Source organism: Vespa velutina, chromosome 11 (assembly GCF_912470025.1).
Source record: "Vespa velutina chromosome 11, iVesVel2.1, whole genome shotgun sequence".
Lineage (NCBI taxonomy): Eukaryota > Metazoa > Arthropoda > Insecta > Hymenoptera > Vespidae > Vespa > Vespa velutina.
In genome coordinates, this window is record NC_062198.1 from 1,096,656 (window position 1) to 1,111,655 (window position 15,000).

The 15,000-nt window shown below is 28.4% G+C and overlaps 1 protein-coding gene across 1 annotated transcript in view; it reads right to left on the reverse strand.

Moving 5' to 3' along the window:
* LOC124953133 (tyrosine-protein kinase-like otk) overlaps positions 1-15,000 on the reverse strand; it is a 70,198-nt gene that overhangs the window by 45,254 nt on the left and 9,944 nt on the right. The window contains exon 2 of the mRNA XM_047504080.1: positions 5,148-5,450. Coding sequence (XP_047360036.1) covers positions 5,148-5,450 — 303 coding nt within the window. The remainder of the gene's footprint in view (positions 1-5,147; positions 5,451-15,000) is intronic.

Consider the following 15,000-nt stretch of genomic DNA (forward strand, 5'->3'; position numbering starts at 1 on the left):
TATATGTATGTAGGTATATGTTTTGACGAATTTAAAGAGAGAAAAAAATCAAGAGAGAAAGAGAGAGGGAGAGAGAGAGATGTATAGCAAAAAGAAAACTTAACGGAAAACGAGCACGTCGAGTATTCCTTTAGAAAATTCAAGCGAGCGGCGTCAGGGCAAATATCATCCGACTTTTTTTCTTCCCTTTTTTTTTAAATGTATTTTCCTGTCTCGAAACATCTTCTTTTATTACGTTTTTCGTATATATTATAACCGTAAATTATATATACATATCTATATATACGTATATATATATATATATATATATGTGTGTGTGTGTAGGTAGATACACGAGACTGTTTTCACGTGTCTCCGTTTATTTCACGGATAACCGAGCTCGAGATTATCGTGAGATCATTCAGGAGAAATCGAGCCCTCGATGTAACTTCTACCTAGACGTCGATTAATTAACCACGCATTGATGAGCTCACCGTCGTGATCCAATACCAAGACAAATCCTGTAACTTCTTCGATCGAATCGGATATATACATACATAATGTTTTGAAATTATTCGTCACAGATGTAAAATTTTATATACATCATTGAAAAATTTAATACAGCGTACTTGAACAAATTTTTTGACATGGAGTATATATATATATAATAAAAAATGTAAAAAAAGATAAATGTAATCGAAAGATATGTATATAAAATGTAATCAAAAAATTGAATTTATTTAAAAAAGAAATTTGATTTTTAATTTTTTTAATCTTAACAAAATTTCCATTAACTTTATATCCGTTAATTATTTTATCTTCAAATTTTTGTCACGAACACACGCTAAATTTTTCATTAACAAATTATTTGAAAAAGAAAAATACTAATACGGAAAAGAGAAAATATATGAAATATGATCGCTTAACCTTGAATAAATTTAAAAGAAATAAATGAATCGCTAATTTATCCAAGTCTTAAAAAAATTTTGACTAATTTCATGATTATCGATACGTTTATCTTCAAATTATTATCGTAAATTCATCACATTCAACGTTGTTAAAATGTTTAAACAAACAAAAATTTTTATCAATCAAAACATAACGAAACAAAAAAATGGCCCGACAATTACGTCGACCAATTAAGAAAATATCGACTAATTATTAAATTAATAGACATGAAAAACACGTCGATTCTCTCAACCTCCTTTATCTTTACATTTAAATATTCATATCAAATTGATCATAAACAAAATATTAAAACAGAACTAAACTAAACGAGAAGAAATATAAGAAAAAAAAGAGAGAGAAAAGTATTAAAATAAAATTTTATTTTTATCGTTTCATAAACGACGACGATAATATTTAAGATCATCATTACCACAAGATCATATTATTAAAATACATTATTATTGTAAATATTTTTACTATCTCATCGTCATCGTTCTCTCTCTCTCTCTCTCACACTCTCTCATGATGATTATTATATTTGTTGCAATTATCAAAGGGAATCGAGTCGGGTGACGGTGTATCAAGGACGCGTTAAAACGTGCTCATGCTCGATGCACTCCACCGGCAGTGGCAGCCGCGTGTAATAATAATTATGAAACGATACATAATAACGAGGCGACGTGCCCGCTAACGACGCCCATCGTCGTTTCTCACTCTCTCTTATGGTCTCGACATTCCTTCTCCGTCTCACTGCCGATTTAATAATATGCACTTTTTCTCCTTTCTCTTTCTCTTTCGCTCTCTCTCTCTCTCTCTCTCTCTCTCCCTCTCCCTCTCTCTCTCCTTCTCCCTTTTTTTCTTTATTTCTGCAAATTTCTTCATTACTCGTTCAATACAACACGAGCGCACAAGTCTCCTGGTCTCACTGTTGACTGCCGCATACTTTTTTTTTGTTTATTTTTATTTGTATTTTTATTATTTTTTTATGTTTTTTTTTATCTTTATATTTTTCACGTCGCCACCTACGACCAACCCTCCTCATCCCCTTACCCCCCCCCCCATGCTCTCTATCTCCGTCCTCTATCACGCTTTCCTTCACAATTTTACTCTATTCGACGAATACGCTCGTTTGTGCGTTTCTGATACAAAAAAAAAGGAAGAAAAGAAAAGAGAAGGAGAGAGAGAGAGAGAGAGAAGAAAGAAAAAAATATGTACCTTCGTATATATATATATATAATTTTAATATTTTTATGCGTGTATATATATATATATATATAAATATTTTTTTCCATTCTTTCTTTTTTGCGAGCAAGCCGTCGGATTTATTTCCGTCTTCTCTTTCCTCACCAGTTGCATAAACCTTATCCTTATCCCTCTCCCTCTCTCTCTCTCTCTCTCTCTCTCTCTCTCTCTCTCTCTCTTACTCTAATAGTGTTCTCGAATCATTAAAATGTAAAGCTTGACGCGACTGAACGGGTCGCCGAGAGTGAGTGAGAGACAGAAAGAGAGAGAGAGAGAGAGAGAGAAAGAGGGGATTAGAGAGAGAGAGAGAGAGAGAGAGAGAGAGAGAGAAAGAGAAAATTAGAGAGAGAGAGCTTTAGTACACGACGACGCCATATTGGGCAGCTCGCTTCGAGGGCAAATTATCTTGCTTAATTAATGTCGCGCGACCGAATAATAATTGGATGGAGTTATGCGTCACTAGACCAAACGTCGAATCGAATTAATGCTTTTTTCGAGAAAAGGATATAAAATTATTACTACACCTATAGTCTATATTTATACTCATATGTATGTAGATATATATACATGTTTGTATATGTGGTTCTGAGTAATTAAAAAATGTATGCAAATGTATAAATTACTTGTAATATACCTTAGCAGAAGAAGTAATGAATTAATAATAATCTAAATAATTAATAATACGATATATATATATAACGATATATAAATAATAGATTCATTTAACAATCTAAATCAATGAATAATTAGTAACTTAATATAGGTAACAATGTAAATATATGAATTTATTGATAACCTAATTAACGTAACAATCTAAATAAATGAATAATCAATATAACGTAATATATATATATATATATATATATATATATATATATATATATATATATATATCTAAATAAATGATAATACAGTAGGAACGTAATGTACATACGTAATGAAATTTAAATAAATGGATTATAATAATATTTTAGTATGTACGTAAAAATTTTTATACATAAAAGAAGAAATGATATTAGAAGAAATATAAAAATCTGTATAAAAAAATTAAACGAATCAATTAATCAATCAATAAATCAATCGATCAATTAATAACGTAAAAAATGTATGTAAAAATTTAATAATAAGCAAATTAATTAACAATTTAAATAAATAATGAATAAATATGAAATACATTGTAAAAAGAAATTGTTATTATCATTATCTAACGAATTTCTTTAATCGAGACTACAAACTACATAAATGATAATTAATAACTGATATATGCAGTTTATTCTTTGAGCTATTATTTTCTTTCTATATTTTTACTGTTTTTCTTTATTTTTTTTTTTTTTTTTTTTTAACGGATCAACATAAACGCGATTCAATTGGAAAGAGACTGGTTGAAGTCTGGGGGGTTCCTATCACCAATCGATTTTTACTCCATCGTTCTCTCTCTCTCTTTCTCTCTCTCTCTCTCTCTCTCTCTCTCGTTCTCTTTCTTTTTTTCTCATCCTTTTCATCCCCTATCTCGCAGATTCTCTCTGTTATCCTTACTCTTTCTTCTTCCTATTCCGTTTTATTGCTCTTTCTCTTTGTCTTTTCTCTCTTTCTCTCTCTCTCTCTCTCTCTCTCTCTCCCTCCCTCTCTCTCTCTCTCTCTTGCTACACCCTCGGCAGTTCTGTAATTTCTGAACACGGAACGTTTGATCTATACTTTTCGCGGAGAAAGGACGATTAAAAAGTGCCGTGACAATGATATAGTCACGTTGTAATCTCTGTGTAGCGTCGTTCTCAAATCCCTCAGGCGATGGGTTTCGGTCTCTGGTGTCTACCTTTGTTGATTAAGCAACGTGAACATGAAAGGTATATCGGTTTATCGGGTGCAATTAGGAATGAATCGAACGTGCGAGAAAAAACAGAGGTAGAGAAAAATAATACTTCTTTTTCCCTCGCGTTTATGATTTTTTTATTTTTCACATGACAACTAGTTCAAAGTAATCATTTATGCTTTTGGTATTGTTCGTTACTATTCGATAGAATTGATAGATTCCAAAGAACGATAAAGTTCGATATAATGAAATTGTTATTTCTAGAATGACATTTTTTATCTCTCTTTTTTTTTTTATTATTGTTATTATAAAAAATGTAAGCAATAATTTGATCATTATTATTATTAGAATAAGTTGTTAATTAATTGATCCATGTGATCATTATTGGAATAATTAATTGATTTAATTTGACTTTTAAATTAAGGATAGTCATCATATTAAACGTATTACATTATACATTAGTATACTATTGTAAAAAAAAGTTATTGAATGTATACATTAATAGCATACGGTGTAATATTTTGGAAAAATGTAAGTTAAGTTCAAAAAAAAAATCCTAACGATATTCATTATATTGTAATCTGTATATCACAAAAAAAAAAAAAATGAACGTAATCTTTACTAATATACATTACACAAACTGACCGATCTAATTTTTCAAAAAAATAAGATGTGTTCAATTGACTATGTTCGTTAATGTTTTTTTTTTTTTATAATGTACACATCACAATATAATATTTTTATTATTGTTTTATACACGATAATAAATAATAACACTATTTTTATTTACGCAACAATAAATATATATATATATATATATATATATATATATATATAATAAAAATACTATATTTTGATTTGTATATTATAGAAAAAAAATTAACGAGGATAATAGAATACTTTTAGCATATATTATTAATGGACTAATCAATATAATTTTTTCCAACAAATTGAAAAAAATAATCGAAAAAGAAAAAAAGCCAATCATACGTATTAAATCATAATTTATACATTATCAATGAACTCGTATTATCATTAATAGCACATATCATATTAAAAAAAAAAAAAAAGAAAAAAAAAAAAAGAAGAAAAAAATTAATAAATAAATCAGATTACACGGAATGACGATAAAAAGTATTATATATTAATATAACAAGTAAAAACTCACATTGTACGTCGATTTTAGCTGGCGAGCTCTCGATCGAGTAACCAGTTTCCACATGAGTCGCTACACAAACAAAGTTTCCACTATCGAGTATCCGATCGACTCTAGTTATGTAGAGATCACCGCCAACGTGATGCCTTCTTGGACTCGGTGCCAATGGTTTTCCATCGATCTTCCAGGAGTATTGAACGAAAGTACTTGGCTGAGCCTCGCATCTAAGACGAACCGGATGTCCTTCGACCACCGAATGCTCAGCAGGACTTACTGAGAAGTATAAGTCACCATCTTCCGCGAGAATCAGCCTCACTGTGAACGAAATACCAATATCAATTAAATTAAAATGAAAATGAAAATTTAAATTATAGAAGAAGAAGAAAAAAAAAGAAAATAATACAAAAAAGAAAGAAAAAGAAAAAAAAAAAGAAAAGAGAATAAAGTAAAATTCGAAATAAAAGTTTTATATATGATTGAATTAACGTGACAAAATAATTAACGAATATAATTAATTAACTTCTATATTAAGTTCGATATTAATTAATTAAATTAAAAAATTAAAAATAAAAACGAGAACGAGAATTGTTCTGTATTCATGATAATTTTATTATATTAATTTATTTTTTCATAAAATTAATTTATTTTTTCGGACAATAATTTGTGAAAAATCATCTCGTCAGACGGGAGAAAGTTAATTAGCTTAATAGGTAATTAATAAAAAGCGCGTTATCACCGGGGATTATCCTTTGATATAAATCTGCTATCGGAAATAAGCTTTCCTTTGATACATTTGGTCAGGTTCATCGCAATAATTAGAACTCGAGTTTTCCAAGTTGAAATAAAATCTTTTTAACATTTCGAATTTTAATCTCATCGTTTCTTCCATAATACATATACACAACCGCAAACGTATGTATTTCCCAAGAGATTAAACGCAATTTACCGATAGCTCGGCAAATATTTGTAATGCATTCTAAAGGATGTATTAAAAAAAAACAAAAAAAAAAAAAAAAAAGAATAGAAAACAGAAGAAAAAACGAGAGAGAGAGAGAGAGAGAGAGAGAGAGACGTAAATAAACGAATTCATTGATTCATTTTAACTATTGAATTTGTTCAAAGAAAAATCTAATAATTCTTTTGTTATTTTTATATATTCCACCAATCGAAGTCAAAACCTTGCATTTTTTTATTCGTAGAAGAGAATACAAACGATTCAGATTCAGAAGAAAAAAAAAAAGGGGAAAAAAAAGAATGACAATAGAATGCACCAATTAAAGGGTCCCTTGTGCGAATTAAACGAACCGATTACACGGACAAAGCCGTAGGTAGTGGAGAGGGGGAGAAAAAAGAGAAAAACTTGTAACTACGAGAATCAACGAATATATATGTGTATATATATATAAGGTGTTTCATCTTGAACTTCGTGCATTTTGAAATATTTATTGTCGGTTTCGATGATACGACAAAATATCGATGAAAGAAATTGTTCGATTAAGAAAATATTAATTTTATTAATTTTAAACTCTCTCATCTTTCCTTCTTTTCTAAACCTTTTTATTATTTATTCAAGGTCGTCCAAAGATCGACAAATTTGTATCATTAAATACACCTTTGTATAAACCACAATACAAGATTGCGATGATGAGAATATATTGATCTATAAAAAAAAAAAAAATAAATAAATAAATAATAAATAAATAATATCCGGATAATCTTGAAATTTCGAAAAAGACGAATTCGAAGGAAATGTATCGATCCTCTAATTAAATCGAACGATCTTTTACATACGTATTTTATTTTTTTCATACCATTGAAAACGGCAAAAAGATATTTTATAATAGATGCAAACTTTCAGTAGCTCACCCTGTATATATACCTACAACATATACACATTTTATTTTATTTCTCTTTTTTACCTCTCTCCTCCCAGCTTCACGAATCCCACCCACCATCCCCACCTCATTCTCTTCCAATAACGACAATCGCTAGTTCTCTTGCGACGTGAACTCGTTGGACGTAAAAGGGATGTGCTATTACTGATGCCATTGCTGGATCCAGTAGTTGTTACATCGTCCGCTCGATCCACCGGCCAGTTTTATCAACAACAGTAGCTCTACCAGGGCAGATTAATTTGTCCAAGCACTCGAGTGAAAATCGATCGTTGTTTCTACGCGTGCGGAAGATGCGTCTGTCTATCTCATTCCATCATATTCAGTCTATCCATTTCTATCTCTCTCTATTTCTATTTCTCCCTCTCTCTCTCCCTCTCCTTCCTTCTCTTTCTGATAAATGTATCTATCTATTTCATTCTATCATATTCCCATTCCCTTTCTCTCTCTCTCTCTCTCTCTCTCTCTCTCTCTCTCACTATTGTACGAATTAGTTCAATCTCATTTTAAGTAAGCATATTCATCTAAAGATTAATTAATTAGTAAGTTTCTATGATGGAAGGCAAAGTACTGCAATCGAGAAATTTGTTGGCTTTGTCTGGTACCAACAAGCTGAGTGAAATTTATCTACGTGTCTATGTCATAGAAATCTAAGTATATATGTAGAAATCTGTATGTATATACGTATATAGTAGGTCCATGCATATAGAAATCTATGTACATATATACATAAATCTATTATGTATTTAGAATTAACAAAATGCATAGCGGTTGCTTAAATTCTACCAGAATAATAATTCCTTGTATTATTGAATATAAACTATACGCTGTATGATATCTAATATTATAAATATATGAATTAAATATATGAAGCATTTTTAACATATAAATATATAAAGTAATTGTAGAATTAACAAATTGCATAACGTTTGCTTAAATTTTAATACCCAAATGTTTCCTTTATTTCTAAATATAAAAACCATATACTATATATCAAATACTATAAATATATAAAGTAAGTAATTGTAGAACGTGTACTAAATATTTCTAAAAAAAAAAAAAATAAGGATCTATCATGGTTTAAACTACGTAAATTAAATAATTAACATTATTCCAAAGACTTTGTTCATAATAATTATTATTTATAATAATTATCGTTTCTACGATGTACGAATATTATTGCAAATTATATTATTCAATGTATTCAATGTATTCGTTGAAATAATACTTTTTTTTATACTCGATACATATCTTGTAACATCATTATTTAAATTAAATAAATGCCTATCTAGAAAAGAAAGAAAGTTAAACGTGTGAATAAGAAGTGTAATAGAAAATATTTAAGGAAATCTAATAAAAAAATATCTAAAATGATTTTAACAATTCTCCCCTATATAGATACGTGTATGTTTATTTAGATTACTCTATTTATACAGGATAAAATCTTGAGGGAGAAAGAGATCCTTGTGTCAATTGAAAGATACGAAAGAAATTCTTTTAAAAATCGTCAATTATTATCATTAAATCATTTTTAAAGTATAAATTAAAATATAAAATAAAAGACAATAATAATTGTATCGATAAACTCTTTTTATTTGTATAAAATTTTCCAGTAAATGATTTATGTAATAACATATATCTATGTAAGAAGATATGAATCATCTTTATTAATAAAAATAATTATTGAAAAATTAAGGAACAAAAAAAAAAGAATTATATTTGTTATACGTTATTACAAATAAAAAGAAAAAAAAAATAACTATTATATTTATTATGATCATTGAATTACATTTAAAATACACTATAAGTAATAATTATATTATTCTATTAATAATTATATTATACTATGAGTAATAATTATATTAAACTCTTTTTCTTAGAAAATATAATATATCTTTTGCTTATTTAAAAAAAAAAAAAATAAATAAATAAATAAAAATAAAAATAAAAATAAAAATAAAAATAAAAATAAAAAAGAAGATTCAAATAATAAAAAGGAAAAAAAAAAGAAACATCAAAGTAATATTTATCGTACAATAAATTACACATCCTTTACAGTTACAAAAAGTAAACGAAATTTTCAGGTGAAAAAAAAAAAACAAAAAGAAAGAAAAGAATAATTTTCACGTTAATATTATAGAAATGATACGAAAGATATTCTATTTAATGTTAAATAATATCGTTTGATCGATCATGCAAGATAATTTGATCGTCACTTTCGGATAATTGTGTTATAGCCAAAGTAGGTATCAAGTGGCAGGAAACGAAATTAATTCAAAGCCTTCGGTACGCGTTCGCAACAAATAATTGGAGTAGAGGTCCGGCGTTCGATGCTATAAACGATTATTATCGACTCTTTTCTCTCTTCCTCTCTCTCTCTCTCTCTCTCTCTCTCTCTCTCTCTCTCTCTCTCTCTCTCTCTCTCTCTCTCTTTCATTCTCGTAAAAACTAAAATTAATCACTTTCTGCACGTGCCGAGTACCCAAAAGGGAGAAAAGTTTAAATTTGTTCGATGCCACTCTTCAACGATTGTCATTCCTATATTTGTTTGATTGTTTCTTTCTTTTTCTTTTCTTTTTTTTAATTTAATTGACAATCATTTTTCTCGTCTAGACGAACATATGTGTATTTTTATATGACGCTATTTTTTTTTTATAAAATACCGAATATGAAAAATCGTAATTTATAAATAAAGAAGTATAGTGCATATAATAATAAAAAGAGTATTGATGATCAATCAATAGACTTCATTAACTTAATTTTTCAAAAAAAAAAAAAAAAAAAAAAAAAGGAAAAGAAAAAAGAAATTTATTTCACAAATATTTGTTAACAGTCCTATAATCGTTTAAAGTAATTAAATTTGTTATTTCGAAAAATGACGGATTTAAAGGAATGAATTAAAAATGAATTAAAAGAGACAATATATTGGTCTATTGATATTTATTGCAATTTGCAAGTAACAAAATGTAGAAAAAAATACTGTTATTTTTTAAAAATATTTTCTTTTTCTTTTATTATAACTAACATATATAACATCTATACATAACGAAATATAACATCGTTTTAGACAGCAAAATATAAACTATTTATATAAAAATCTATCTATATATATAGAAAGAGAGAATGTTTTAACAACCATTTAAACTTTATTACTTTTCTCAATTGTTTACAAAAATATTATTTTTTCCTTTTTCTTTAAAATTTTCGTCTTCAAGATTTTTATTTATTAATTAATAAAACGAGCTAAAAGGAAATAGTTTAATAACAAGATTATATTCAGATATATGCATGCGTATATAAATATCTTTGACAAATTTATATTCTCAATATAATAACATTAAAAATTTTTCTTATCAAATATCTCCTCAAAAACGATTTAAATGTTTGATATTTTCGTTAAAACATTATATACGTTTTGTATTTAACTTATAATTATCTATTTCTTAACTTATCTATAACTTATTTTTTATTGACTTTTTTTTTTTTTTTTTTTTTTTTTTTTTTTTTAATAATAATAATTTCATTTTCTTAAGACCATCTTATAACAAATATAATTATTATTTAAAGATAACTTGACAAAAATAGAATATATTTCTTGCGTAATATACGACAGAAAAATATTTCTGCATGTAAGAAATGATGTCCAAAGTTATCATATACATGTATTAAAAAATATAAACAAGACATATTTTAAATGAACGAATTTATTCCTAGAACAATTCGTATCTTAAATAATTGCATATACAATTTTTTCGCAGTTATAGTATTAAAAACAAGAACGAATTGAATCAGAGAGAAGAATAAACAATTAAAATAATTCATAATAATTATTTAATACGAGTTTTGTCTATTTTTGACATACCAATAATGATTATTTACAAACATTGTAATAATATCATAAAAATCATTATCCAAAGTTTTTCATCTTTATTTTACGTTTTCCTCGAAGTCGATAAGATCATCGCTAACATGAAAGAAAAAAAGAAAAGAAAGAATTTGAGGATCGACTTAAAAAACAGAAAAAAAGACTCAAAAAAAAAAAAAAAAAGAAAAGAGAAACCAGAACGCAACGTTCGAATCAACGTTTTCATCTAAAAAACAGAAAATTCCACATTTGGATAGGAGGATATAATCAAGTATCACTATCGGAAGGGATCAAAGGATTTCATGGTGTGTGTGGTTAAGATAAAGTGACAGTGGGGGGGAAAGAGAAGAAAATAATCTGAATCTCCCCGGAAATATTTATCTCGTAGAGTTTTGAACCCGCCTCCCCGAAAAAAAAAAAAAAAATTAAATAATAATGAAAGAAATTTTTTCTCTTTTAATATAACAAAAAAAAAAAATATATATATATATATATATATAATTAAAAAAAAAAAAAAAAAAGTAAACAGAAGAAAAAAATTTCCTTTCCTTCTTCTTTTTTTAATTCTCCTAAATAATATTATAACGCTAAGTAATAAAAATTATCTCATAAACGATTCGTTCGTATTGAATTAGCTAAAATATCACAGTTTTTGTTCGAAATCATTTCTTGTCATTGTAACTGAGAACGAGTAAGCTTTTCTTTCATTTCATCTTTTCTTTTCTCTTCTTCTTTCTTTTTTTTCGGAACTTCTTCTTGACGACAACAGCAATTCGTACAATGAGTTCAAAAAGAAGAAGAAGAAGAAGGAAAAAGAAAAAGAAAAGAGAAAAAAAGAAAAAAAGAAAGGAAAAAAAAGAAGAAAAGAAAGAGAAAGAAAGAGAGAGAAAGAGAGAGAGAGAGAGAGAGAGAGAGAGAGAGAAAAAGTGTGTCTAAGCTCACAGTCGTCTTCGTTACCGATCGTGAAACCTGCCGGAGGGGTAAACACGACCGCTTTTACGACCTACTCACGAGATTGCTTTCGAACCTAAACATCTCCATTTCTCACTCTTTCTCTTTCTATCCCTTCTTTCTATCTTTCCGCTTCTCTTCGCCAACAGCTGCAGCCACGAACGCTTTATGACGTTTACACAAGCCTCCCAAGATTTTTCGAGACGGAGAGACATGTACCGTGTGCGTCGATGGAGAACATCTAACTTTTTCGGAAAAAGCCAAGAAGAGTGGATCTATATCTATCAAAGGACGGGGGCGGGGGGCGGGGGAAGTTGGTCTTATCTGTTTCCTGTCTAACCGACAAAATTTGAGCCACGTTTAATCGAAAAGAGAAGAAAAAAAAAAAAAAAAAAAAAAAAAAGAAACGCGAAGAAAAGAGAGAAAAATAAAAAAGAAAGGCAAATAATGCTAAAACGAAGAAAATATTATATAGCCATGAGAATAATGAAACTGGATAATTGAAAAGGACAAAAATTTTCTTTTTTCTTTTTTCTTTTTTTTATATTTTTTTTTTTTTTTTTTTTTTTTTTTTTTTTTTAAGATAAAAGTGAAAAAAGAATATGGCGACTACAAACGTAAACGAGGAGAATGGAAGTTTAAAATGAAACTGAAAATCATGGGCAGAAAGTTAAAAACGAATAATAAAATAAAATAATAAATAGAAGAGATTGGCAAGGGCAAAATTGAAAATAGGGAGAATATTTAAAATTGTGAAGAAAAATCAAGGGTAAATGTAAAGAAGAAAATAATACTAAAAGTAATGAGAATGATAGTAATGAAAAAACGGAGGATAAAAATAATACTAAAATTAAAAGACGAAAAAATAAAAGACGAAACCCAAAAGAGATATAATATTAAAAATAAAGAAAATAATACTAGACATGAACAAAAAGAAAAAAAAAAATAATATTAAAAACAAAAAGAAAAATATAGTTGGAATTAAATAAATAAGAAAATAATATTTAAAATGAATGAAGAGAATAATGTTAAAAACTGAAAAGAAAATAATATTAATAATAACAAAAAGAAAAAAACGATACCAAAAGCGAGCGTTTAAAAAATGTTATTAAAATCAAATAAAAAAAAGTGATTTCACAAGGTCGCTATTGATAAAGTGTATATTTGTTCAAACATTTGATCAACATTTTAGATAAATGGTCAATAATTATAATTAAATATCAATAGATAATATAAGTGAGGCGATAATGACAAGTTAATTATTTATAATGATCAAAAATATTCACACACTTTTACTGGTCATTCATTTTACAAAATGCATATCAAAATGCATGTAACAAAAAAATACCGATCAAATAAATATGGGAATGGTTTAACAAATAAAGAAGAACAAAGAGAAAGAGAGAGAGAGAGAGAGAGAGAGAAAGAGAGAGAGAGAGAGAGAGAGAGAGAGAGAAAGAGAGAAGAGAAGAAAAGAAAACGAAAAAAGGGAAAAAAAAATAACATTAGTAAAATCATAATGATATAAAACTCGAAACCGATACTGCAACTAAAAGAAATAAAAAAAAAAAAGAAAAAAAGAAAAAAAAGAAAAGAAATACGAGACCGCACGACAAAATAAAACGAATTAAACGAACAATGTAAGAAAAATGAACGAAGGACTATTTTCTCGAAGGAAAAGCTAGAGAGACTCTCGAGTTTCGTCCCTTCGCATCTCTGACGTCGATTACTATTCACGGGATGCACTCCAAACGATCTCCACCCTCTCTCCCTCTCTCTCTCTCTCTCTCTCTCTCTCTCTCTCTCTCTCTCTCTATTTTTCTCTCTCGAAGGAAAAGAAGGAAAAAGCAAAAAGGAAAAAGAAAGAAAGAATGAAATACAGAAAGGAAGGAAGGAAGGAAGGAAGTAGAAATCCATAGGAAAGGAACTTAGCTCGTTAAATCTCGAAAAATCCTTTTCTTTCTTTTCTCTCTCTCTCTCTCTCTCTCTCTCTTTTCTTTTCTGTGATGAATGCACACGTGGCTCTGGACTAACGACTATCTCATTAAAATAAAAAGTATAAAAAATGAGAAAGAATTAGAAAACGAAAAAGAAAAAGAAGAAGTAGAAGAAGAAGTAGAAGGAGAAGTAGACAAAAGAAAAGAAAGGAAGATAAGAAATATGATAACTACCAAAAGATTTTCCAACGAGCCATAAAAGATGATTCGCCATAGAATTTTACACGGAGTGATATACGAAAGAGAGATACAGAGAGAGAAAGAGAAAGAGAGAGAGAGAGAGAGAGAGAGAGAGAAAACTCATGAGAATTTCGGGAAGCAACTACCGAGAATATTTAATCAGTTGGCTTTTCTCTTCCTGAAGAACATCCCCTCATGGAAAGGACCAAGTCATAGTATGATGTACATACGCACATCAAAACTTTCTAAATGAACTGGATCATATATATATGTATAGAGTACACGTGTAGTTTCTATATACAAAACCGACTCGATTAAATACCTTTCTTCAATTTGATGTTATTACAAAAAATAGAGAGACATAGTAAGAATGTGTGTTTGTATGTGTATGTGTGGGAGAAAGAGAGAAAGATAGGTAGTCTCTTTTCAAGATCATCCTTGACACAAGTGACATTTTGTAAGATATTTTTTTTTAAGAAACTCTCTCTCTCTCTCTCTCTCTCTCTCTCTCTCTCTCTCTCTCTCTCTCTCTTTCACATATAATATTTACCACCACGACATTCTCCATATTTCTTTTTCATTTTTTTTCCTTTTAATTCTTTTTTTTTTTTTTTCTTTTTTCTTTTTTCTTTCTTCTTTTTTTCAACAACTCTTCACCACCTATCTCCTCGCTCTTTCTTTTTTACTCGAAAGAAGATGTGAAAAGATATATCTCGGTTGAAAAAAGGAAGGCATCACGTATTTAAAGGATTAATGACCACACCGCACTACCGCACCTGCTGAGCCCAACGAGGTAGGGTGCCGTTCAAGATCTCGTTTTGACTCGTGGTCAATGAGGTCAATGAGCTGAGGATGCTGAGAAAAAGGAGAGCGAAAAAGATCCTAAATACTTCAAGAAAAAATTCATAAAGTCAACGTTTAGAAAGTTAACATATAACAAAAATGTATTTAGAAAGAGAGAGAGAGAGAGAGAGAGAGAG